Genomic DNA, 26,417 nt, shown 5'->3' with positions numbered 1-26,417 from the left:
AATCGTTTAGCTGCAAGTAAGATGCAGTAATAAAGTAATAATTAACGCAATAACAGCATACTTAACTGACAATGTTCGATATTGGCTGCTAGCAGAGCTAATTTGCGAGCTGTTAATCTACAACAGTTACATTTTAGCTTTAAAAAACGACGTCATATATTTCCACTTCCAAATAAATGTAACTTAGTTGTCATTAATGCCGAACGGTTAGTCTTCTTTTCTTTTTTTTTCAACTGCGGCTTGTTACCAGCGCCCTCGTGGGATTCTAAGCCTTTAACTTTGATGAATCCACGTCGAGGCCTGGCGGGAAGCTCCGAAAATAAATGGCGGCCGCCGGAGGTTGGCAGATCGGCTAGGCGACGAAAGCAGTGCAGTTATTCTTTCTTTCTTTTTTTTAATTACTCTTCACTCGTGGACTACCCGGTGGACGAGACCGGATTATGAAAGACACTATGACTGCCATCGAACTGAAGGACCTCGGTAACAAATTATTCAGTGCCCGAAAGTACGAAGACGCCATATCCTGCTACAGCAAAGCCATCGTAAGTTTCAAGTTCGCATTCGCAATCCTTTCTTCGATAAACAGTCATCACGTTTTAGCAGTGCTGCTCCGCGCGGAAGTGACCTTCTGTAAGTGAGCTTATTATTATCAAAGCTGTGATTGCATTAATTTAGCGTACGGTGTGTAAAAAGCTCGACGCCAAGACGGACTTGGTTTTCTTCGACAGTCGGAACAGTCGCTCGATATCATCTCGAAAATTGTCAGTTAATCTAGCTCCGATAGCAGTTTCACGAGTTTGGCTATATTATTTAAATAGTCTGCAGCGCGTTGCCGCGTTCAGAACTTGCTGCTTGTCAATAATCGGCACGTTCGACGACATGTAACAGGAGAATTGCTGTTCGTTTCAACTGAGAACAGCTGATGCGACGCGGAAGCGAAACGTCCTTTATTGATGGCATTGAAAGAAATTTTAATCCCCCGTCGTCGCGCAGTTGCTGTGCAGGGTGTTTCGAAGGCCGTTTTCGCCCGTAAGCGAACGAACAAAACAAAATGTTTTGAAAATACGGACTCGTTTTTTGTTCGTTTTTGTTTTGAATTCCGAGAGCGAACTCTCCGAGCTGTCAGAAACCCCCCGTTGCGACCGGATTTGACGCATTTTATCTCATGCCGAGCGTGTTTGTATTGCTGTTTTCGTTTTCGATGGAATCCACGTCGTGCGACCAGACGATAGCGGCAGAACTAGCTTTCCTTTTTTTTTTTTTTTTTAAACGTCGTCGGCAATTATCGGCGTGCCTCGAACGATCGGCAAGGCGTCTGTCAGTCGTCGAAACGATGCAGTCGATCGTCTGTGGACGTTTGATTGAAGCGCGGGTAAAACCCGTTCGGTCTGGCTGGCTCGGTCGACATCGGCGTCGCGCCGAAGACTCGCAAGAGACGAAAGCCAATTAATTTCTGCCAAACTCGAGATACCGCGCGGTGTCTCGTCGCGTACGAGCGAAACGATCGAGCTTCTCCCGAGATATTAAAACATCCGGTTCCTCTGTCCCTGCCGAACCAGCAGATTTGTTTGTTTGCCGCGCTGCTGGGGCTTCTGCCTCGACGAAAGCCTTTGCGACGCCTGTGTCACGTTGCGGCTTCCTCGGGCGCGCGGCAGTGGATCATGAATCAGCTTGAAGTCTGCTCGGCGGGGGGTCGGCTTAATTCTAAAAACAGCCTCATTGTTTAGAGAGAAAAAGAAAAAAGGGCTGCAATGCCCCGGTTCGGCGGGCTGGACGTGTTCTTTAAACCGCAGCTTCGCCGCGGCTTCCAGTGACATGCTGCTCTGTTTGTGTTTGTCTTTTTTTTTTTTTTTTTTTTACTACGATTTCCTGGTAAACAGCCCACGTGGGTCGTTCGCGTTGGCCTTGTTTGCAAACAGGCAGTGCAAGCCACGTGTTTCATGGTTCAGTTTATTGTTTTATGCTGCGTGCGTCTGTGTTGCCAGCGTCGAGCGCTATCATTAGGCTCGATATCTTGGCGTTTCATGTACGCAGTGATGTGTAGAAATCGAGCGCCACGTTAGAAGCCGGTATTCGAATCTAAACTGTGCAGTTCTTATCTTATATGCTAATTTTTACATTAGCCGCGTATGATTTGCTCATCCCCTGTGTGGTTACCCCTGTGTGGTAACAACTGCACGTCATTCTGACTTCTTTTTTTTTTTTCATGCTTATGTAAATATTGTTACTGTGTTGAGTATAACCAAAGTGTAGTGAGTGACCTGTTGTTCTCCTGCTTTCACAAGCAAATGGTGCACAAGCACTTATGCACAATGCAACTAAGCAAGCTACGTGGCTGTTGTAAACAGACGCACACACTATCATGCGTTAGTGTGATCTGTGCGACGGTAAGCATATTTATAGAACCCCCAATTGCTAGCAAAAAAAAAAATATGTTGCGTTACCTCTTTCATAATATTGCTGCTGTGTGCTCAAAATGTGTTCCAAGCGTCAAGCTAGTGCACTTGGTGTCGTATCGTGCTATTGGCTGCTTGCGATTTACATGATTGTCGCTGCAACTGAATGACTGCAGGCATAGAATAGCCCATTGACGGAGCACAAATATGACACATTCATCAAGAGGTGCGCTTGATACAGCACCAGACTCTGCTTCTTGCGTTCATTGCCAGCGGACTAATTCTAGAATTTTTAGTACTTTTTTTTTTTTACAGAGAACATAAAATTATAGCTCAGCATGGGTGAATTCCTGTGTAAAAAACCTGCATGAACTCCTTTATTTTTGCATGTGTACGTGCATGGGGGAGAGTCAGTAAGTAGCTTTTGCTGACGACCAGTGGATGCAAGCCACCGGCCAGTCTACTTTTCACATTTCTCAATATTAATCTTTCGTGTTCATGCAAAAGATAAATAAATGAAAAAGAAGGTAGCTTTGTGAGCTGGGTGTCAACTTGGAGCCCTGAATTTATTCATCTAGCGGGTATCTGTTGCAGACCATTAATTAAAGCGAAGTGTGCCTGATGCCTGACTACACAGTCGTGTTATAGCTATATGTTTTTTTATGAGCAGAAGCCTTTTCTAATTACGATGAGTTGGAGTAGACAACTCTTTTCCTAACTTCTATGCACTGCATATTTTTCAAAACAATGGTGGCACCAGTCATGGCTCTGATGAGGACGAAAGTGCTAGCTGCGCATGTCAGAGCTTGCCTTGCATGTAAGGCTTCATCACGAGAGCTATGTCTACATTTTTTAATGTCAAAACACAAGCAAACCTGCACTTGTACACAGATGTCACTAAACATGACTAGCTGGCATTACCTGGGCCGACTGCTTTGTTGACCAAGGTAAATAAGGTAGCTTTAGAATTATGAGAAAGGTCTATTCCTTCGTAAAGCATCTAAAAACATGTTTGAGTACGAAAGTGTGTTGTCTTTTCAGTTGTCGGTGTCTCTTAGATGTTCACAGTTTGGAATAAATCTGGCTAGCCCAAGTCAACATCATAGACATTTGTCCGCATGGCACTTTTGCTGTGATTGAAGGCATGAACAGATTTTTTTGGATCACATTGTTTCATGACAACATTGTTTGGTTTTCTTATTTATTTATTTATTTATTCACAGAGTACCTACATCAGGCCATAAAGGCATTACGTAGGGGGGAACAAAATATAACCGGTGATACAGAAAAGCTTTTGGACAGATATACTCACAAACAGAAGCACTACAATAGCTGTTAGAGAAAGGCATACAAGCAACGTGAAACAAGCAGGTTTCAAGATATATAACACATACATTTGTTTTACAAGAGCGCCATCACAGCATTGAATAGAATAGTTCGTTATTTGACACATTTACTATATCATTTGATAAACTGTTCCATTGTCTAATTGATTTGGGGAAAAAAGAGTAGTAAAAAGTGTTTGTTCTGCAGTTATAGGCTGAGGTCTTTTTGTTGTTATCACAGCGAGTCGATATATAATCTGGTTCCAGGAGATAGTTACAGCGATTAATACCTGTGTGATTATTATATATTCGGTGCAATAGTTTAAGCCTTAACTTCTGCCTACGCATATGTAGTAGATCCCATCCTAAAGTGGCCTTCATTTCGGAAACGCTAGAGTACGGGCTGTAATTATTGCAAACAAACCTTACTGCTTGATTCAGTAGTTTTTCCAGTCTATTAATGAGGTAATCTTGATAGGGATCCCATATTACACAAGCATAATCAAGTATTGTTCTAACTTGTAAGAAGTATAAAGTTTCTTTAACTTCGCGTGTTGCCTGTTTAAAATTCCTGCGAATAAAATGTAACATCCTACTAGCTTTTGCTATGACAGTGTCAATCTGTTTATGCCAAGTGAGTGATTCGGTAAAATCGACTCCTAAATACTTATATTCCGACTGTAAGTCGATAAGCATGCCATTGATGTTATATCGGTGCTGACATTTGGATAATTTTCTGGAAAAGCTTACGCTACTGCACTTTTCTATATCTAAATTCATGTTCCATTTTTTACACCAGATCGCTACCTTATCTAAATCTGTTTGCAATGTATCTATGTCATCTTCAGTGGTAATTTCTCTGTAAATCACACAGCCATCAGCAAATAGTTTTATGGGTGATGTAATTAGTTCGACAATGTCATTTATGTAGATTAAAAATAACAAGGGGCCCAGTACGCTTCCCTGAGGAACGCCCGAAGAAACAGTTATTGGTGAAGATGCAGCATTGTTTAGAACAACAGACTGGGTTCTTCCGTTTAGGTAGTTTCGTATCCAATTTTGAACGTTTTCGTTTACATTTAATGCAGCGAGCTTTACATCTAGGAGCTTATGGGACATAATATCGAAAGCTTTTTGAAAATCAATAAATACCGCATCTACCTGGCTATTGTTATCAATGGTTTTAGATAAGAAGTGCTGGAATTCTACAACTGCCACAATGCGACAACTTTGAACTTCAGTTGTCTCATTTACTAATTCTGCCTTCTCTTGAGAAATCAGCATAATGATCTTTTCCTAAAGTGAGATATAATTACTATGAGACAGAAAGGAATGTGATTCACATGCGTCATTCGTGAATGTGTCCTGCTTATCAGAGGGAGCAAAGTTCAGCTGACTGAGACCAAGGAATGTGCAGGGGAATAACTGAATCTTTTTTTTTTTTTTTTTTGAGAGTCGTAAAGTGATGTTTTATCTTTCACTGGGAAGGGGGGGAAGGAGGTTACATATTTCCCGTACCAAGAGTACTATCAAGGTAAGAGTGGCTCTTTTACCATTACAGAAGCGTAAATTAAACTTCTTATTTTAAAATTTATAATTACAAAAAAAAAAGACTTTAGGTTGGGGTCCAACTCCAATTTCCTCTATTGGAAGACATATGAAACACAGAAATGTTCTCACTGCACGAATCCTGAACCGATTTAAATAATATGTGCTGCATTCAAGAGAAAAAGGTAAATATAGCAACTGTAAAAAACAGAATTTTAATGTGGGACCTCATAGTTTATAAAAACTTTTTTTTTTTTTTTTGAAATTGGCAAGCTTAAAAACAAGATGCACAGCGTTTACAAATCTGTAACTCTGTATCAAAGACAAATATAATCAGCTCTCCAAACTGTGTCTGTTGGAGAACTGAAGCAAACAAATTTGATGTGTGAATTTACAGCTTTCGTGAAATTTATTCTGTCTTCAAGGTTTTTTCCGAAAGTCCTACTTGAGAAAGTGTATAATACATCGGTGTTCTCTGCTTGAGATAACTCAATAGGTGCATTTCACAGAAGTGTGATGTTGTTATTTATTACTGTGTTACATAGTCGAAAAGTTGGCATTTCAGTTTTCTTTCTTCTTTTTCTTCTTTTTTTTAACAGTATTGAACAATTCCTGATAAAATATCCACAGCCTAAATAAAAATTCTGCGTCTTACATTTACCATATCTCGAACTTTTCGTTTTAAATGCAACAAACCTCATCAAAATCAGCGCAGGGAACACTGAGACACGGCGGCTGGATAAAAACAAAAAATAAAGATTAAAAAAAATGCTAGCTCTTGGGGACGCAACTTGTCGCGTACCCGAGAGCTAGCACTGTTCGGCCCAGCCAAGCGGCTGAGAATGCAACTACGGCTGAGACATTCGCTCCCATTGCAGCCCGCCTGACGTGGCAGGCTGCACCTTTTTTTTTTATCCAGCGGCCGTGACTGAGAAAACAATTTTTCCGTTTTTCTGCATATTTAGACAGGAGCTCCCGAGCCTAAGCTTGCTCTTAGAGGGCCCCTCACCATGCCCCGGTGCAAAGTTTAGTTGTACGCTGGAAGCTGTCAAATGCCATCAAAGGAGCATTTCACTGAAATAATTTTCTATATTGGTTCGTTATTGGACAAGGTAGTAGAAATTGACCGTCCTGCTACCACGCCTCCGGTGAGGCGAGCGTCACTGCCCTGGAGGCACTCCCCCCCTCTGCCTCTGGTAGCATTTTCAAGTGGTGTTCCTTCCCTCTTCTCTTGTACTGGAGCCAAAGGATGCACCATGGTGTCAAATCCTGCCTCCTTTTCCCCCCTTTTTGCGACGTGCCTTCCGCATTGGATGATTAGTCCTGGTGAGCGACGAAACAAACACTGCAGAGAGGCATTTGTGCATGTGAACGTGACTCTTTCCGAGAGCGTGTTTTTTCGAGATAGAAGGCGCACAACGTTTGCTTTTAAATTTTCGCTGTTCTTGCTGGAGCGCAGCACTGTAATACTTTGCAGACGTGATCATCTGTGCATCACGTCTACTTGTTTGTCTGCTTAAGACGGACAACCTGGGGAGGGGTGGCTCTGATAACTTTCCTTCCTTTGTTTTTCCTTTTCGAATGATTTTTGCTTCTCTTTTGCCATTTGCTCGTTTTCTCCCTGCAGATCAAGAGCCCATCCACGGCCACCTACTTCACCAACCGGGCGCTATGTTACCTCAAGCTCCAGCAATGGGAGCTGGCATGCCAGGACTGCCGGCGCGCGCTCGACCTGGACCCCAGCTCGGTCAAGGGCCATTTCTTCCTGGGTCAAGCACTGCAGGAGATGGACAACTACGACGAAGCCGTCAAGTACCTGCAGAGGGGTGAGTCGCCCGCTCCTTGGTTGCATTTTTGACCCGGTCGCAACGAGCAAGCCATCATGTGCGAGTTCTGTTGAAAGTAGCTTCCCAAATCTTTTGTTGCTCCTTCTCTGGCTGTGTTCCAATATTCGCCGTTGGCGGCAAAGTAGACAGCTAATTGGACAGCCGCCATCTTCAGTCTCATCCCAATTCTGACGAAAGCGTCAAAGAAGACAGCATTGAAGTCAAGAACGATGCAGGCTACCTTGCTGTCCAAACAAGATGGCAGCCAAACAGGAAGCTTGGAAACTCAACAGGAAGGTTTGTCTGCGCACAAGAAAACATAGTCATGCTTGCCTATGCGCTTAATCTAAGCTACATTGTGTTTTCATAGGTTTACACATGCAAAGTACTAAAATAGTCCATTTCATAGCCGTTTCTTGTTGTCTCAAGGTGGCGTCATGTCGTAATGACGTCTTTCGGGCGGTTTCAAATGCATTCCATTACTTGCACTCAGAGCCGTCTTATTAGCCATCTACCTAGCCTGTCTCTTATTCTGGCCAGAATTAAAACGCACCCTTTCAAGCTGAAACTTGTTTTGGCGTATAAATATACTTCTTGCTGGGCTCGTTGCTGAAGCGTAGCTATTAGAAGAGTGGCCACCAATTAACACACATGCACAGACGAAGTATAGATAGGATGAGCGACGCTACCGACTGTTTAATTAGGCCTTCAAAATTCACCCATATAGTAGTTCCTGCCTGTTTTTCATCTGTTCCCTTGTGGTGCTACGCATGTCCTCCAGGTATTGTGTGCAGTGTAGAGGCGAATTTTCGGAGGCGTAATAGAGCAGTTGCTGTCGCTTGGCCTGTCTGCACTTCATCTGTGTTTGTGTGTTAATTGCGCTCCGTTTCTAATAACTTATGTTTTTACGCAGCGTGCTGTTGTGTGCAGCAATAGCTGTTATGCGCGCACTCCTCTGGTTATGTTGATGCCCGCCGGTGTCCAACGCAGGAATCCCAAAGTATTTCACAAGAATGACTAAAGGTTGAGCAGGTTGGTAGGAATTCACGTTACCGAAAGGCAAGTGTGCAAACATGGTTTCACAAGTAAAACAAAAAGCAGAACGCAAACTCTCGTTATCAAGTGAGAGGCCGCACGATGGCAGAAGAGAAGGAGGACACGAAACTTATCTGCACATGCTCAAGTATAGGCATCACAAACGCACCAGTCGTGGACTCGTGCAGGCACTCGTGAAAGATAACCGTTAAGGTATGACAATTCGTCTTTATGTAAAGTAATCGAGGGCTAACTTAATTAAGCATGTGCTACCGCTGTTAACGGTATGCCAAGCATTGACCGTAATGCATATTTCTGGATTCTTATGTCCAAACAGAACTGCACTGTCTACAAATTTCAGAGTGCATTTGCAATTTTGACTGCGTAGTGAAAGGTTGGACGATGTGCCACAGGCAAATGAACGTTTGTGCTCAGTTACGCATGCTCTGCCAGTATAGTTTGAGGCAGTAAATAAAAGAGAAAAAAAGTTACCCTGCGAGGATTCAAGCTCTGGAACCACAGATTGCCTGTCAGATTCTATCTGCGCCAGTTCCACAAACAAAGATGACTTGAACTTCATCTCCAAAGACGATGGCTAGCATGCATCTGTGAATGTTTGCTCTAACCGAAACCACACGAAACAGTACAAAACTTTACTGCATGTAATATTGCACAAGCTATCGCAACACTGCTTGACATTATGGGCAGAACTGCAACTTTCTTTATGTCTGTCTTTGGACATTGTGAACAGTTGAAGCCATTTATAGGGTTTGTGAAAATTTCAAGCTCGTGTTTTTATAAACTTATAAACTTATAGATTAAATTCTTGCTCATTGTGAGCTTGTTAAACACAAATTTGCTGGGAAACGAGTATGAAATAAATAAATAAAAGTATCTGTGACCACGGAAAGCAAATATTTCTGACAGCACAGTTAGTATGAGTCTAAACAAGAATTTGCTTTTCACTATTGTGCCAAGGTCCCCTTCATTGAAATTGAAAGAGTGCCTCAGATAATCATAACAAAAAACCATCTTTAGAAAACATTTTTTTAGAAAACACTTGGTGAAAAAATACCAAAGGAAAAAATTAACTTTGCACACGGAGCCTGGCATGAACCTTTTGTTCCCTGCAAGCATATAAGAAAAATTTGAGATTTTTGGTTCCCGTTATCTTTCAGTGCATGAAGTCAGGCAAAGTGTGATGTTCCTTTCATGTCTGGACATGTTTTGTGCACCTGTAAAGAACCTGATTTCATCGGTGCCTTGCCCTGTAACCTGGAACAGAAGATCACATTTCATACTTGGCATTGCTAACATCCCGCTTCATTAGTCAATTTCACGTTGTCAGTTTGCAAGAAATTTGTTCACTATGCTTACCGAGTGCCTGTGATGCAGCAGTGGCATGCTTGCGGTGTCATTGCTTTGGTAAGCAAAGCCATTCGCATGTCACAATAATTCATGAAGAATTACTGTAACATGCAAATTGATTTTTTTTTTCTTAGCTTATGGTGACTAGGGCCCGTCAGTTTGCCAAGTTGCAATGTATGTGATAGCATAAGCTGATGTAAATGAAGACCCGTTTTGCCAAGGACTTCTGCGTGATTGTCTGTTGTTTTTCGTCTTTGTCTGTTGTTGCATTGACAGGTCACGAACAAATTCTTTGTTGACCTTGTGCAGCCAACGACCTGGCCCGTGAGCAGAAGCTCAACTTTGGGGACGACATTGCGTGCCAGCTGCGGCTGGCGCGCAAGCGACGCTGGCAGCTCATCGAGGAGAAGCGGCTCCAGCAGGAGATCGAGCTGCAGACCTACCTCAACCAGCTGATCCTGCTCGACAAGCAGAAGTGCGTAGCGCTGCGGTCGGCCACAAAAAGTTCGTGGGACATGGGATACACGAGAAAGCGGAACTATCGCGAAATATCTGCACATAGTTTCGAATTTAAAGTCTCGGTCTGTTGTTGTGTCTGCGACCTAGACAGCCGATTCATTAAATTGGAAGCGTCAACCCTTAAGGCTAATCCCCATGAGCGCGATTTTGTGCGCGACAGTGACGAGCGACGACTTCGAGCGACGGATCGGGCCATCGCATGAACAGATCGCTCGGCCTTGTCGCGCGAAGCCGGGATTGGATGTACATAACTCAAGTACTTCCGATTGTCGCACTGAACGAGCAAACGATTGAATTTTTATACGTGCAAGGATAAGAACCTACTGCAAGACTTTCAGAAATATTTTATGCTGCTTTTTACAGTAAAACACATGAACTTAAGTTAATAAAGCACTCATCACACTAGTTTCAGCGCCTATATTGCTGCCCTCATACCAGCAACACTGGGGAGACGTCGCTCAAAGTCATCGCTCGCATGGGGTGCAACTTGTAGGCGACGAGCGAACGCGACAGCCATCTTCATCGCGTCGCTTGTCGCTGTCGCGTACAAGATCGCTTGCATGGGGGTTTATATTTAAACAGATTGTAAGTTTGCATTTTTATGGAACCCATGTTCCGTAAACATTTGTGGCCAACTGTTTGCTTACTCACTTATCTTTCTTTTCTTTTTTTCCTGCTTCTTTGTTTTTCCTGCCTCCGATTGAAGATGTTAACTTTCATGAGGCTAGTTTGCCATTGTGAATTCAAGAGGTGTCGGTAAACAGGGGCCATATTTTGCAGTCGTTCATTTCACTTTTCTTTTTGCCCTTTCTTGCTCGACATTTACGAATGCCGGTGCCACCATATCAGCTTACAGCGACAAACATTTATGTTAAGAGCAGGCTTTAGCTGAGGGATAAGTCTGACCACCTATTCAGATATATGTAAAACAAATAAACACTCCGATTAGACAGTGATGTAGCTTTGTTGAATTGCATTTGCCTCACATAAGAGAGAAAACTGGATTCCATTCACTGTAGGAAGCAGAATTGTGACCTGGGACCCTGTAGGTTTTAAAGAAATTGGAGAAAATTCAAATGTATCAAAGAAAAACTGAAGCTTGAAGTTTTGCAAATTTGTAACTCTCCGCCAAGAACAAATAATGCAGTTCTCTTTTAAATTGCATCTGTTACAACATCTGAAATGGTCAAATTTGATATGCAAGTTTACTGCTTGCATGAAGTCTTGCAAATTCTTATGGGGGCTTTTGCAAATTACTGACTTATATTAGAGTGGTGTATGATATAGCAATTTTGTCTGATTTAGGTGTCACAGTAGATGCAATTTATGTAATTGTGATATCGTGTTTTGTTGCTGAGTTATCGAGGTGCAAGCTTGATGCTTCATGCGTTTTCTTTTTCTTTTATTTTTTCTTTCTTCTTTCTGTTTTGCAATATCGAACAGTGTTTGTTATAGAATTGATGACATAACTAAAAAATTACTGACTGCATTCAGTATGTTCTAACTTTTTCTTTTAAATGAAACAGACCTTGTCAAATTCAACGCAATGGCTGCTGAGTGAAATGATTTCTCTGTTCCCATGTATTTAGGCAGGAGGTGCTGATATACTTTTAACATTCCGGCTATGATCACAGCTCGGGTTCAGCATGAAGACCAGCACAATTGATTATTATTTGCCAGATGTACAGCATCAGCAACCTTGTTTTGGGAACATGGAGAAAATGCACCTGTAACTTAACGGCGAAGTCGAGTTGCGGAGTCAGTGCATCTTTTCCTGCTCTTTCTCAAAGAAACTGTGTTCCAATGAAAGATCGAGAGCACATTTCAATCTGCGATCGCTCTGTGGAGCAGCCTAGGCTGCTCCGTAAAAACTGGCGCAGTGGGCCAGGACTGTGCATTGCATACTTCCTTTTTGCATGCATTCTTGTTCTTGTACTGCTCGCGAAACTTGGTGAGCAGTCTTTTTTTTACAACTCGTCATACTGCAGGAACTGTCAATGCGTCGTTTGACATGGATTCCACAATTTAACTGAGAAAACACTTGTGAACGCACTTTTTTGAGCCAGTAGCATTGAGGAAGAAGCAACTAGGTCGGCTGCCGTGCCGATGTCAGTTGCGCTTGCACGATCAGGTCCCACGGAGTGTTGGCATCACCTGTGAAGTGTTGGCTTCTCCGCAATGCAGTGGAGCCCGTTTTGACCAAGTGATGGCCCTCGGCAAATAGCTGTGTTAGAATCGCTGTAAATGGCGCGAGAAGCACGCTGAAAACAATTGTGCAACCCTGGCTCTAATATTATGAAATGGGGCACAGAGAGATATGCAGTAGATCTGAAGGCCTGACGTGTTACGACAACAAAGTACGATTGTTTGTAGTGCAGAATTGCAGTGTTTCTCCCGTGCGCTGTGGAATCGTGCACGTCTTCTGTTCTTGTTCATTTTCCAGGAGGGTGCAAGAAATGAGGATGAAGGGAACCCGCGAGGCGGACATCGAACGAGTGGAGGCTGCACTGGTTCGTTAATGAAACTGCTTCTGCTTTTCTGAAGTTCGTTTTGCTGCCTGATGATGATTTCCTCTGCACTAACAGCTGCAGTTGAAAGCTACTCTTAAATTTTTCAGTGACTTTTGAAAAATTTGACATGCTCTTTTATGTTCAACTTCTTTTAGAAGAACCTCTTGATCCTGTCACTATATGTATTTCGAAGCAGCAATTAATAGTGTGTGGAGATTATAGAACACAAAGAAGTCATTATTGTCCAGCCCTGTTCACCGTTTTAATCTGTTCTGCAATGAGTTGATCATTCCATAACTCTATTCTGGTGCACTGGTCAACACAGCTTCTGCACCAAAAAATTCAATTCATCATCAAAGCTGCTCCTGCGTGAGTGCTCGGCTTTCAGTTTTTAAACAAAAAGGGGGGGGAGGGTCAAGATTGCCCCTTGGGCGAGCGAAAATACAGGTTGCCTGTACAAAGCATTCCACCTGTAGGTAAATTGACCTGCAGACGAAAAGCTTCGCTCTAGTGACAGTGTGAGTTGTTGAGTGACGGTGGTTTGCACCAAGTTGCTGCTTCGTCACCGAACAACTTGCCATGTGAAAGGTTAGTCTCGCTTGTGCCAGTTTGGGCAGTTCGCCTACAGGTTTTCAAAAACACTTTGTACAAGCAGGCTCATGTTTTGCTGTGTTCTGAACGATGGCAGCTCTGGAACACATCAACTGAGCAAAGAACAAAGGCAGAACACAAAAATAACAAGCTCGGAGGACAACATGGACGCTAAGTTACAATATACTCCTCTGAGGGCGATACAAACCCACGAGTGCACAGACACATGACAGGATAGCAGTAAAGGGTGATAACGGTGATTTCACTTATGTTTCTTTCCTTTGTCGTCTGTACACTCTACTGCTTGCCAACCTCTGCCTGTGCTGCTGTTCAACCAATGCAAATCACCACTAAAGATGCAGTCACAATTTCATGTTTTCCTCTCTGCTGCGAAGTTATATTGTGCTACCCCTGATACCCGAGAACAGCAGTGAAATTGGTGATGACCGGCGGATGAAATTTTCTTGAGGGGTGGGTGTTTTCTTTGTGCTGACAATACAGAGCTTTATCATTAGTGTCATGTCAGCTCCTCTTAAGGCGGCATGCTGAGCTCGTGGGGGCGCAACCAGATTATTAACCAGCGGTTACGTTCACAGATACTGTATTATATGAGGTACAAGGGTTTGCACGTCTTCATTTGAATAATTTCGTCTTAAGTGCATGCAGGGAAGTGCATTTCCAACTTGGAATGAGGTGGGGGGGGGGAGCGAGGTTCTGTTGTGACATGCTGTATTGATAAAGTTTCAAACATTATTTTATGCTTTTATTTGCATGGGTTATATGAGCAGACTCTTCCATGGATTGGCGATTGAGGGTGCAGCCATCGGCAGGGGCGCTGTAACGTAAAGCTATTCCAAACTTTTCAATTCCAGTTCTGCAGTCGGCCCTCCGCGATTGGCCGAAAACTTTTTTGGACAACCCCCACTTAGCCTGTCTGTCATGCGACGTCACAAAAACTGCGATAGCTCCCCACCTGATATTACACGTACACACTGATTATGCATGATTGGACTGAACAAATGAAAAATAGTTGTTTCTGATTCGACGCCTTTTCGGCATTAGCCCTCGGCTATTGGTCAAAAGTTTTCAGACTGCAGCCAATTCATCGCGTCAAAGTGATGGGTACGCGTTAAAGATGTATCAATATGCCGAACAAAACTCAATTTTTTTCTGAATAGCCGCAGGCTGCCCCGTTCCGAAAGGAATAAAAGATGGTTGCCACCGATCGCTCAGGCACTGGCTACTCGCACCTGCCTGAGGGCATGGGTTTATTTGCATACAACAAAACCTTTTGCGTGGCCGCGTAGTGTTTTCGAGCACTTTCGGCATGTTTACCACCTGGCTCTGCCAACTCTTCTTTGCTGAGGATCCAATTTAGCGGCATCCATAACCTTCCGTTGCATGCCCCCGCGATTTTCGACCAGCCACCGCAAGCTAAGTAAGGAAAAGCTGACCAATCGCAGACGCCGGCGCCACCCTCTTCACTCGGTTATCGATTTCCAGTGCACTGGCTTGGCCTCATCGAATCCCTCTCCACTTGAGCGTGCTCCTCTCTTCTTGTCAGCCAATTAGATAAGACAAGCCGCTCAGTGTAAGCAATGTTATTCGTTTTTAAAGCAAACAAAAGTGACTTCTTATGAACGAGGGGACCGTTTCATTAACCTTTAGACAACCTTTCAGGTCACTGACTGATGCTTGCGTCGGTGGTTACGCAGATTTGATTTGCATCAGCGGTTACGCAGATTTGACGTCAGGAGATTGGAATAAAAGCATATTAGAATAGTTTTACATTGTAGGGCTTTGGGTCACATGCTTCAGAGTGCGGCGCAAAAGACATTGAGTCACTTCGTACATGCAGTGGTAATTTATGTTCAAGTACTGTTCTTCATGGCCTGTGCATCTTGAAAAGAATAAGCACCTCTCTGATGCTTGGACACAACCAACGTTAACTTTGAGATGTCCATGAGATGACTGGAAAGGCTTTTGTGGTTTCTTTCTTTTACCTTGGGGCTATACAGTCAAACCTTGATATAACCAATGTGGATGTAACGAATTAGCGGATGTAATGAGGCAAATACAAAAACTTTCTCACCAATATCAGTGTGTAGTGTAATATGCTTATAACGAATATTGGATGTAATGAAGGTATTTTCATGTCGGATACGACGTTGTTATGACGACGTTCAACTGTACCTTTTTCTCTTTGCAGGACAAGTACATATCAGAGTTGAACAACATATTTGCAAAAGTGGACGACAAGCGCAGAGTGAGTTGCATTTATGCCTTGCATCACCACTGAAGGAATGACAAGATCGTCTGCTAGGTTGTGCACCACGCAGCAAACCGGGTGGTGCCGCTGACAATCGAGCAGTGTACTTTGCGAGCTTGTATAGCACATAATTTAGGATCGGCAAGGCACATGGGTTTTACCAAACCCATAATGATCAGTGGATTAGGGGCTCCACTAGTAATGCCGCATACCTTGTTTGAATGCTTCCACATGCGAGACACAGACCAACATTTTTTTTAGTGTGTGTGTGTGTACGCGACACGCACACACGCACAACATTGTGCCTGGCGCATCATCGTGCTTTCCAGGCGCATTGTCTTGCTGTCCCGAATACTTTCCAAAGTGCGGGGAGAATTAGCAAATTTTCGCTACAATATGTGCGGTCCAAGGAACTCTGAACCTTACTCCATGTAATTCTCTGTTGCTTTGCTATTACTATCAATTCTTCCCCTTTTGGGTGAAACTGCAGTCTTATTCCTTCAGTGATGGCGTTTTTTTTTTTTTTTTACGTAAAACACTAAAATCTTCTTGTAAGGCAGCCTTGATTCTTACACTTCAGTTTCCTGTGCCTGAGTAGTAAAGCATTCATCATCTACGTTTGTTCCTTATCGGCCTGGTAAATGTGTTGAACTTTTTTTCTCTTTTGAATGTTCCGACATTGAAAAAACAATGTGTTGATGTGCAGAAGCGAGACGTGCCAGACTACCTGTGCGGCAAGATCAGCTTTGAGATCATGCGCGAGCCTGTCATCACGCCCAGCGGGATCACCTACGACCGCAGGGACATCGAGGAGCACTTACAGGTGACTCACTTTTGCCTCTGTCTGTTGCCAACGCCAGCTTCTCTTTATCCCATGCTGTCGCATGCAAGGTTTCTTTTGCACCAAGTTTTCCCTCACGTCTTTTCTTCACAGTTGTAGTTGTCTAGTCTTCCATGGTGGCAGCGGAGAAAGGGAATTGCGTTTTCAATGAGATGCGATAAGGGCAGTGAAATTTTTACATAGCAGTAAAGGCATTTCAAGTTTTGGTTTATCACTTTCAAGCGCAGTGGAACCTCGATGATACGATCTCGGCTAATACGAATTTCCGGATGATACGAATTTTCCTGTGGTCCCGGCCGAGCCTCGTTACTTTGCAACGTGCTAGAGAACGGTTGTTACGAATGGATTTTCGACCCGCATTGGTTGATACGAATAAATGCCGCCCTACCGACAGCCGCGAAAGAGAACAGAGCGCAGTCGCGCGATTTCTCCCTTTCTATTTTGGTGCGGCGGCACGAACGCGGCGCCGGACAGCGCGGAGGACGCGACTGGGCGTTAAGAGTTTGAAGTGATTGCGCTTTTGTTGCTTTTGTGCTTTTCCTCCTTTTCCGTGTGCCATCAAACGGAGTGGCTGCTGTGCTTCGGGCCGTGTTCTTTGTGTTTGCGCCACTTTGCCTAGTCGCAGCGAGCTATGTCTCACAAGCAGAAAGCGCTCTCCTTTAAAGAGAAATTAGACATTCTTTGAAAGGTCGATGAGGATCCCAAGAGGAAGGGGACGAAGTTGGCTAAGAAGCTAGGCCTCACAACGTCAACACTGAGCACAATTGTTGCACAGCGAGACCTCCCAGCTCGTGAGGCTTGAGGAGATTCTCCTGACTTGGTTTAAAGAAGTAACAGCAGCTGGTGTAAATATTGACGGTAAAGTTTTGCAGGAGAAAGCTGACGAGTTTGCATTTGCTCTACACATCGATGGATTCCAGGCCTCCTCAGGTGGGTGGCTGCAGCGTTTTAAGACTAGGCACGTCTTGTTTATAAAAGTGTTTGCAGCGAAGCGAAAAAAGCTGACGAGCCAGTTGTCAGCGGCTGGCTAGCGAAGCTGCCGTCACTCTTCGAGGAGTATGAGCCTTGTGATGTTTTTAATGCCGATGAGGCAGGCCTGTCTTTTAACCTGCAACCCGAGAAGAGCCTCTGTTTAAAAGGCGAAGCATGCAAAGGAGGCAAGAAAAAGCAAAGAGCGCATTACGGTTACCTTATGCTGTAATGCCGACAGATCGGAGAAACTTAAGCTCACGGTAGTTGGCAAGTTTCATAAGCCCCGGTGCTTCAAGTGCAAGAGTCATTTGCCATGCGTCTATCGCGCAAACAAAAAGGCATGGATGACGGCGGCGCTGTTCGAAGAGTTTCTGTCGCTCCTCAACAGGAGGATGGCTTGCATAATTCGGAAGATTGTTCTGTTTCTTGACCAGTGCGCCGCCCACCCGAGGCAAGTAACGCTTCAAAACGTCAAACTTGTCTTTTTACCTGCGAACACGACAATGCACCTGCAACCCCTTGACGCTGGGATTATAAAGAACGCAAAGCACCATTTCAAGAGCCTTCTTGTGGGCCACCTACTTGCTAAAATTGATTGAAAGGACGAAGGCGACCTACGAATAAGCCTCTTGGACGCCATCCATTTTATAGCTATGGCATGGGATCAGGTAACTCGGACTAGCATAGCAAACTGCTTTGGCAAATGCGGCTTCTTCGGGAGTCCAGAAGAGGTGCCCACAGAGCCGGAAGATACAATTGAGGATTGGGAACGGCTTAATGTCGAGTGCACAGCTGATGATTTTTGCACAGCTGATGATTTTTGCACAGCTGATGATTTTTGCACAGCAGATGACAATCTCGCCACCTGTGGTGTGCGCACGGTATAAGACTTTGTAGAAGAGGCCACATGCGAGGCTACTGATTCTAGCGATGATGGCGACGACATAGACGTGGGCGATGGCGAAGGACCACCACCGGCGGCTGAAATGCTGCACGCACTCGACGTCCCGAAGCGTGCTATGGCGGCAGATGAAATCAGCGACGACACGAGCACGTGTTTTTATGGATTTGAACAAAGTCTGCTAAGTTACCTGACAAAGAAAAAGAAGCAGAAGGACATTAGAGACTTTTTCTTCAAGAAATAAATGCTTTTTACGTACGTGTGCTGAAGTGAGTTCACCTCTGACTCTTTAATTTAGCTCGTTTTAATTGTGTTTCGATGATATGAATTTCGGCTAGTACAAATATTTTTCGTGACCCCGTGAGATTCGTATCATCGAGATTCCACTGTATAGTACAGTCCTAATGGTTACGAAAGTAGGCATAGCAAGGTGAGAAAAGTTGGTTTTACTACAGGAATATTGCTCTCTATAAGGTATCTTTGTTGCAGTGGGGGTGTTTAGGTATCATTTGTTGTTTAGTCACTCAAGTAATTCGTAGAAAACGAGGCCAGCAGCCTGGACACCTTTAAGGGTAGCCAAGACGTCAGCGCTGCCCTTTAAGCCACATATTCAGCACTACAGCAGTAGTAGAGCTCAGCCTGCTGCCATGGTCAGGAAAGTCTGGAAGGATTCCCAGAGAAAGCTTTTCTTTAATAATAGTATGTACTTTTGATGCAATCTCGACAAATCTGCGGGGCTGGCAGTTGTCTTTCGTATTAAGGACCTTTAAGTGGCACCTTTAGCAGATGGCACATGCGCCTGGAGGTGTTCAGTGTACGTGATGCAAATCCCAGACCACAGCCTCCCACTATTTCCGCCGTGCCACAGGCGCCGTCTAACCTTGGCGCTTATGTAGAAGCGACTCGCTGGTCCTCAGCGTCCTGATCCTGCCTCATCTTCGGCAAGCGGTGACGGCAGTGTTTTTGTTTTTCAGTTTTGGTATCAAAAACATCATTTTTTTTTTCTTTTGAGAACTTCTTGGGATTCATCTACTCGTATTTAAAATGTTAGATTAATATCCAGGGTTTTTTACGGAATCCTGTCTGGTCGGGAAGAGGCACGATGAAAAAAAGACTTGTCTTTTTTTCGTTGAATGTAAAATTTTGCTCAGAGGCTGCCAAATATCTAGGCTGTCTGAAAGTGCACTTTTTTATGTACTAGTCCAAATATTCATTGCCGTTTGCCTTTTTAATGTTGCCATTTGGTGCTCATTCTGACCCTCATGCTGCCAGGTGTTATCCTGCTGGTTAGCTTGCCAGCTCGTGGTGCTGAATTTGATCTGCTGACCAGGACACAGGTTCATCTGTGAAGCACTCACCCCGTACAAAATGCGTATGGGCTTCCACCATAGCTTCGTGCTAACATTCAGGCAGATGATTAGGGGAACAAAGGGGCTTAAGTTTTAGTAGCAACCATAAGAAGCCTTCGAAGAAATGAAAGTTGAGCAACTCGCTAGAGTTAGGTGCACGTTAAAGAACCCCAGGCGGTCCAAATTTCCGGATTCCCCCACCACGGCTTGCTTCATAATCGGCAAGTAGTTGTGGCACGTAAAACCTCATAGCTTGTTTCAAGCTAGTCGGTGTGAATTCATTGCGGCTGAAATAGCGCAAGGGAAACATGTATACATAGGAAAAAAGTACAGGCGAAGGCGCTGACTTCCAAGTATATTTATGGTCACATGCGTATGAAACCAAGAGACAGTTGGGCCAAGAACAGTGTGGGGGGATATTATGTGCTTTTTTCTTACGTGTACAATTATTAAAAATGGTTAAATTTGTAGTGCAGCTAATATCCTTTCCAAAACAGAAAGAAAATGCAAATGGAAGAAAAGAAAATTTCCTGGTAGGAGCCAAACCCACAACTGCTTTACGTGTGCAATGCTGTGCCAACTGAACTACAGTCATGACTGTTGCCCCGCACATTTCTTGATTTTTTTTTGTATGTGTGTACGAGTACTTCTGTGTGTGTGTTTGTGCCTGATTAAGGTGGGTGGCGACCCTTTGTTTTGAGAGAGTGAGGAGGCTCAACGTTTTTGCTCTGGCAACTCGCATGCAAGCTGCCGTCTTGCTGCTTCGTATGGCACCTAAATAACCGGTCTCCCTTTCTTTAATCGCAAACAGAGGGTCGGCCACTTCGACCCAGTGACGAGAACACCGCTGACCCAGGACCAGCTGATTCCAAACTTGGCAATGAAGGAGGTGGTGGACGGCTTCCTCGCGGAAAACGAGTGGGCCCTCGACTACTGAGAATGCCCCGTCCGCCGTGACTTTGCACAGGACCGTGCGCTGTCCCGTCAAAAGTCGCCCGCTTCGATTTCATGTCACCACCTGCTTTCTTCGCTCTTAACAAGACCGAGCTGGTGGGCACCTCCCTAAGCTGCCGTGCGTGTGTTGCGCAGCTACCAGACAGCGGGCTCTTTCTTTCTTTCCTTTTTTTTTTTCTTTGTCCGCACCTGTCTGTTCTCGACATGCCCGCAGCTGGTCGTCAGGTTTCCCCGTGAAATCGGGTCTTGAACAAGTCCTGCGTATAGATCGGTCTCTCATGTACACGAGTGAATGATTTATGCACACTCAACTCTGGTAACAGCTGTGAATTGCATTGTGCGAGCCTCTGCTGTAATGGTTAGTAGCATGGATTCACTCACTCTTTGAGCATTCCGATTACGAAATTAACGAGCCGTTGGAGCAGCATGTTGTTCAGTCTTGGCTTGATTGATTGCACAGTGTCATATTCGTTTCACCCAACGTCTTCAACAGCAGGACTTCAAATGCAACGTAACGGCAAGGTAGTATCCTGAAAGAACAGCCCACTGTGGCGTCTGGAAGAGTCTGCAATCACAGATGAGTTACAGTTGGAAAGTCTTGATTTCCGTCAATTTCAAATGCAAGTGTTACAGTGGGCAACCGGAGGAAGGTCTTGGCTGTACCACACGGGCTTCATAGAAGCTTGCACTGAAGAAGTTTCTTGTGTTTTCCTACAAACTTAAACGAACAGTTTGGAATTGCTGGAAGCGGGCCTCATCCACAGTGGACATTGCGAACAGAACAGATGACGACAAGGGAGATACGAGAAAAGCTGGCGCTGTCCCCCTTCTCGTCGTCTGTTCCATTCTCACTGTGCTGGTCGCGACGACTTAGTGGTTACCACCATAACCGTCTGATGGAATGTTTTGAAATTGTGAGGTTCAGGTGAGCTTCTTGTCTATGTCTGAAGAGGCAGCGGGAAAATTGACGTGGTGTGTGCAGCCTTTAAGTCAGTCTTGTCGCTTTGTGTCAGTGACCTGCTGCCTTCTCTCCAACCGCCCATGTAAAGGTATAAGTTGTACATACATCCAGTGTCATGGGCGTGATGAACCATTACTGCCCTAGGGCATCCGCGTTACTCTTCGAATGGTCCCATAGCTCTAGGTTTGCTTGTCCCATACCGCACTAGCCTTGGCACTTGTACGCTCTACTGCAGCCATAGAGTCCAAAGTGGCAAAAAAGCCCAGTGGTACCCGGTTCCAGGAATGCCTGTTTTTAGAACTTGGTGTGTTGTAAACGTAGGTTTGTCTGGGCGTGCCGTTTTGTACACTGTTATGAAGTGGGGATCTGGGTTTCCCATTATCAAGCCTTGCGTTCACTTGTATGGCTTTGTTCAGGAGTGTCTAGTGGTGGGACTGTCGTAATACTGCAGCAGTCACCGACACAGGCTTCCTTGCGTCGTAAGTGCGGAATCGATGTCGGTACCTTTTCTTTGTCAAGCTGCGTATAATGATGATGATGATGTGGTTTGGATTTCCACATATTACACCAACAGAGTGGTGTGGTACAGCCTGTGTCATTCATCTTGATGGCATTATGTGACTGTCAGCTCACATAGCGCCGTCTGCGCACACATGTGAAAGTGACACGATGTTGCATTGTTGTTGTTGCTGGCTACATCAATTCAGAGTGTTTGATTTCTTCAATGGATTTGGATGCGGTTTGATCTTGCAAATAGTCTGGCAGCAATCTGACTGTTGAACTGAGCACGGGCAGTCCATCTTTCTTTTGACCTTGCAGTTGGCAAGTCCAAGACCACCATTGCTCCGTGTTGATAAAGGGTGTGTTGAATGTGCCCTTCCCGGTGCGATGCCATTGGCCATTCTAGCACATTTTGGGCTGGAATAATGTGGCGATTCCATGCCAGTCCACATTCACACTTAGGCAGGGGCGCTAGTGGTGCTCCGTCTACGTTATCGGCAGAATTAGTCTGTCATGAGTTATGGATGATAGGAGAGGAACGGAGTCGGGCAAAAGGATCCCTGTTTTGAAATCTCAAACACTCGAAGCAAAGAGAACTAGGGCCAAGGGAGAGCTACCTCGAGGAGAAAACAGCAGTGGTGTATTTTAAGCCACTAGCATTGCACGGGATGCGGACACAATGTGGTGTCTGTTTGCACTGCTGTTGCTTGAAATTTGATTGGCTACTTGCAGCCTCAGCCAGTTTCCGAGCTCTTTGTTACATTGGGAGATGGTTCTGGATTGATGACCACATTGTGAAGGCTTCGTAACTCTACAGGAAACCACAAAAGCCATGCTTAATGCTACATTAAAGTCGAGTATTAAATTGAGATAAAGCAATGGATTACAACACTTTATTTATATTGAAGGTAATGCCATGAATGGAAAGAGAAAATTGGTAGCCACTGTGAAAATGTGACACTAGCTTTCGTGGCATATAGCATGCCTCCATTTATAACTGGTAAACTGTGGTCAATCACTGATGACAAAAAAAGTTGCATCGCAGCAGAAAACTAACGCAGTTGGGTCATATTTTGCTGAATTTGCCAAACTGGCTGGTGCTGCTACGTCACATGGTTCTATTGGCACCGTTTTGCGGTAGTGCGGGTAACCTTTCCGTGTGAAGCTCGTGACTCAAAACAGTCGGCAGAGCACGACATCCGAGGTTGTTGCAGCCGTGTTTGTCGTTGCTGATCTAAATTGCGGATGAACTGCGTAGCCCTTTAGGTTGCAGTTTTCTCGGAAACTAAGTAACCTGTTGGCCACGGGTGGCACCAGGATTCTTTTGTTGGGAGAACAGAGCATGATTGTCCACTTTCATTACAATTTTAGGAGGCTGTTCTGTCACTTGACACTCCACGGTGCTGGGGGGGGGGGGGCTGTTAGGGGGCCAATAGGAAGTATTGGGGGATCACTTGTTTTCCCAGACCCGCTGCCGCTCTTGGCACCAAAAAAAAAAATGTTTCTGGAAGGGTAACGCAACACCGATAAATTCAGTGCTTGCCTTTTGTGTGGAATGCGGGAGATGGAAATTCAAGACGATTGAGCAAAACGTGAACAAGGTGAATGCAGGAAGGAGCCAACGTTTCGACAAGTGGACTTGTCTTCTTCAAGGCCTTGAAGAAGACAAGTCCACTTGTTGAAACGTTGGCTCCTGCATTCACTTTGTTCACGTTTTGCTCATCAACAGGGAACACTAGCATGCAACATCCTCCCCACTTCTTTCTTTTCCCGGTGTCGCTTGGTGCTGGAAATGGCTGCCCATTGCATGTGTGCGTGGCACAAGCATGAAAACTCTGCACTGCTGTTGGAAAATGACCCAGGTCAGTATTTGACTCAGGTCAGTGTTGACCTGGGTCAACACTGACCTGGTCAGTGACCTGGGTCAACACAAATGACTCAGATCAATAAAGTATTTGCACAGAGGACACATAGCACACTAAGTATCTGCGTTACAGTTGGAATGAAGCAGTTGGCTTCTATCGCGCAACAATCTTCAGCGCTGCAGGCACCAAGTGTTTCACAGCATTTGCTCGCTTTCTCTGTCCCTGATTATTCGTGCTTCGGGTAGCTGCTCTGCACTGGCTTAAGCGAAGTGCAAGCGTTGAAACACTGTGTGAGTGGTGTGTGTATGTTCATGCATTGAAGTATTGAAGGGAAAGTGTGCGTTGGTGAATGAGAATCATAAACGATACTGCCGCTGCCTCTGATAGCAGTCGTGTATTTGTGCAAGGCAACCAAGGCGACTGTCTGATCGACGTTGATGTTGGTATGTGTGCAAGGTATGAAAGTGAGTGGACTGGGCTGCCACATCTTTTATTTCCTTCCTTTCTTTTCGAGATCGAGTTAACAGCGATGTGTGTAAATAAACACTGGTCGAGTTTCAAACTGTTAAACCGAGTGTCTTTCTTGTTTCCATGTTTGGTGAAGTCGTCCTGCTATGTACAAACCTGTTGAGGAAGTTTGGGCGCATGCCAAATTCCAGTTTTCCTGTATTTATTGACGAAAAATGCAGGAATGCTCTCATTAGGAAATCACTTGAGGCAGCTAAAGGGACAATGCTAAAGTGAAGCAATAAGTCAGTTTAGACATAAAGTAGCCTTTGAAAACTTGTCATTAATTTCATGATGATAGGTTGATTATTAGAAGACAAAATGAAGGTCAGAGTTTCATCTTTTTTTTTTTAATTTTGCACCGAAAGTCAAATGTCATATGTTGGCGCAACATCATGGATTTCAAAGTAATCTTTCACATTTTAGCACTGTAGGCTTAGTAGACATTCCTGAATCTTGCTGTTGTCGGTGTCCAGCTCCGTTAGAACACAACGCAGCCGAGCTTTACCACTAAATAATTACCAAGGCCATAGCAGACGCCATCAAAATCTATGACTTCACGGCAGGCTGGCGCGAGAACTTCGTGGAGGTGTCACCCCCTCCGTCTGTTGTTTTTGCCCCTTTTCTGGCCTGCTAAGTGTTTTTTCGTGATAACAGTGGTGTTTTTGGCATTGTGGAAGGTTGATTTACTGATACAGAAAAAAATCATTTTCTCGCAACTATGGGCTGTCCAGAGGGCCCACGATGCGGCGGTCGGGTATGGCCTGACTGTCCCAACGTGGGAGCGGCCCGCAGCGCGCTGAGTCGCGTACCTCAGGACCTTCATTAAAGTTTTGCATCCATCCATCCATCCATCCATTTAGTGTCTCTTTAAAGTAAAATATGTCGCACTTAAAAGGTTAAAGTCACGGGGTGGGGACTGATATATTTGTAACGAATGTATTTAGTCCCTTAACTTGGTTGTAAGAGCTGAGAGAAGAAATATATTAAACAGTAACATCTGATTTGAAACCAAAATATTGCACATCAATGAACTGCACCTGATATCTCGAAGCGAAAAAGAAAATTTTTTCACAGTGTACAGTATTAGTTGCACTGAGTATGTCAGTTTTGCAGCAACTCCATTTTTGAAATGCCACGATTGTTTAAAGCCACATGTGGGTAATTCTACTGATCTGTTTTTATACTTTGTCAAATGCAGTTTACAGAATCGTGATACTGTTTGCTTTCATCAGACTTGTAAATGAGTATATTATTGTTTGAAAGCTTGCAATGCTCAGTTTTGATCAAGTATTCTGAAATTCGTACTTTATGACGACTGTTCGCTACGTGGTTTACCTTTCTGATGCAGCAATTTTCATTTGCTCAGTGTTGGCATTTACCTAATCGGGAGTACTTGTGCGTTTCACATTAGCCAAAGTGTGTTGAGGGGCGGTAAAAATAAAACGTGTTAAACGGGCACTGTGCAGAATTGATTGAAGCTTGATTAGCAAATTATGCTTCTGTGGAATAGCAAATTGGCCGCTCTTGCAACAGGAGCCGGCTTGGTAAGCCGGAAGATATGCAGAATCGAAGTACAGGTGGCTGTGCCATACTGAAGTGTTCGCACCAACCAGTTGATTGTGGCGTCATGGATTTTAGCTACGTCTATTTGGGCTTAATTGGCTGCTTATTGCCAAAGAAGGACTTTATTGGACTTTCAGTGAACGAAGGAATCAACAGAGTAATCTTCATAAACTCCGCTGGCACCAAAATTGCTCAAGCATGACAATGTACTGTATTGAAATCCGTGGTGTCGCAGAGACGTGCGGGAGCCATGGTTATTGCTCAAAATTAACACTTTCATTGTGACACGGGTTACGACAGTTATTCGCCCGGAACGGCTGGGTGTGGCTTTCTTGCAGTGTCCAAGTCGAGTCTTTGGCAGAAATTAATGGAGAGGAAAAGTTCCCATTTTTGATTTGACACGTGGTGCGCTATTTTTTCACTTGAAGTATAACAGGAGCACAAAACACTTGTTACTACAGTGGGTCACGATGCACCAGAGGAATGCGACAAAGCGAACCACCGGTGGGTCATGAAGCGCTGAATTCGAGACAAGTGCCGCCATAGTGAACGTGATAAAATGAATTTTTGGTCATTTGGTCATAGCTTTCTCCCGTAATATTTCTGCCATATA

The 26,417-nt window shown here is 44.3% G+C and overlaps 1 protein-coding gene across 1 annotated transcript; it reads left to right on the top strand.

The window, feature by feature from the left end:
- The first annotated feature begins 305 nt into the window (after window positions 1-305).
- Window positions 306-24,301, top strand: STUB1 (STIP1 homology and U-box containing protein 1). Its single transcript, XM_075702027.1, has 7 exons — window positions 306-542; window positions 6,897-7,095; window positions 9,808-9,973; window positions 12,461-12,527; window positions 15,328-15,384; window positions 16,094-16,210; window positions 20,262-24,301. Exons 1-7 carry the CDS (start codon window positions 441-443, stop codon window positions 20,385-20,387), a joined length of 834 nt encoding a protein of 277 aa, XP_075558142.1. The 5' UTR covers window positions 306-440; the 3' UTR covers window positions 20,388-24,301.
- Window positions 24,302-26,417: the final 2,116 nt, after the last annotated feature.

This window comes from Dermacentor variabilis, chromosome 8, assembly GCF_050947875.1.
Source record: "Dermacentor variabilis isolate Ectoservices chromosome 8, ASM5094787v1, whole genome shotgun sequence".
NCBI lineage: Eukaryota > Metazoa > Arthropoda > Arachnida > Ixodida > Ixodidae > Dermacentor > Dermacentor variabilis.
The sequence above is the reverse complement of the archived record's forward strand: the minus strand, read 5'-3'. Positions and strand labels throughout refer to the sequence as shown.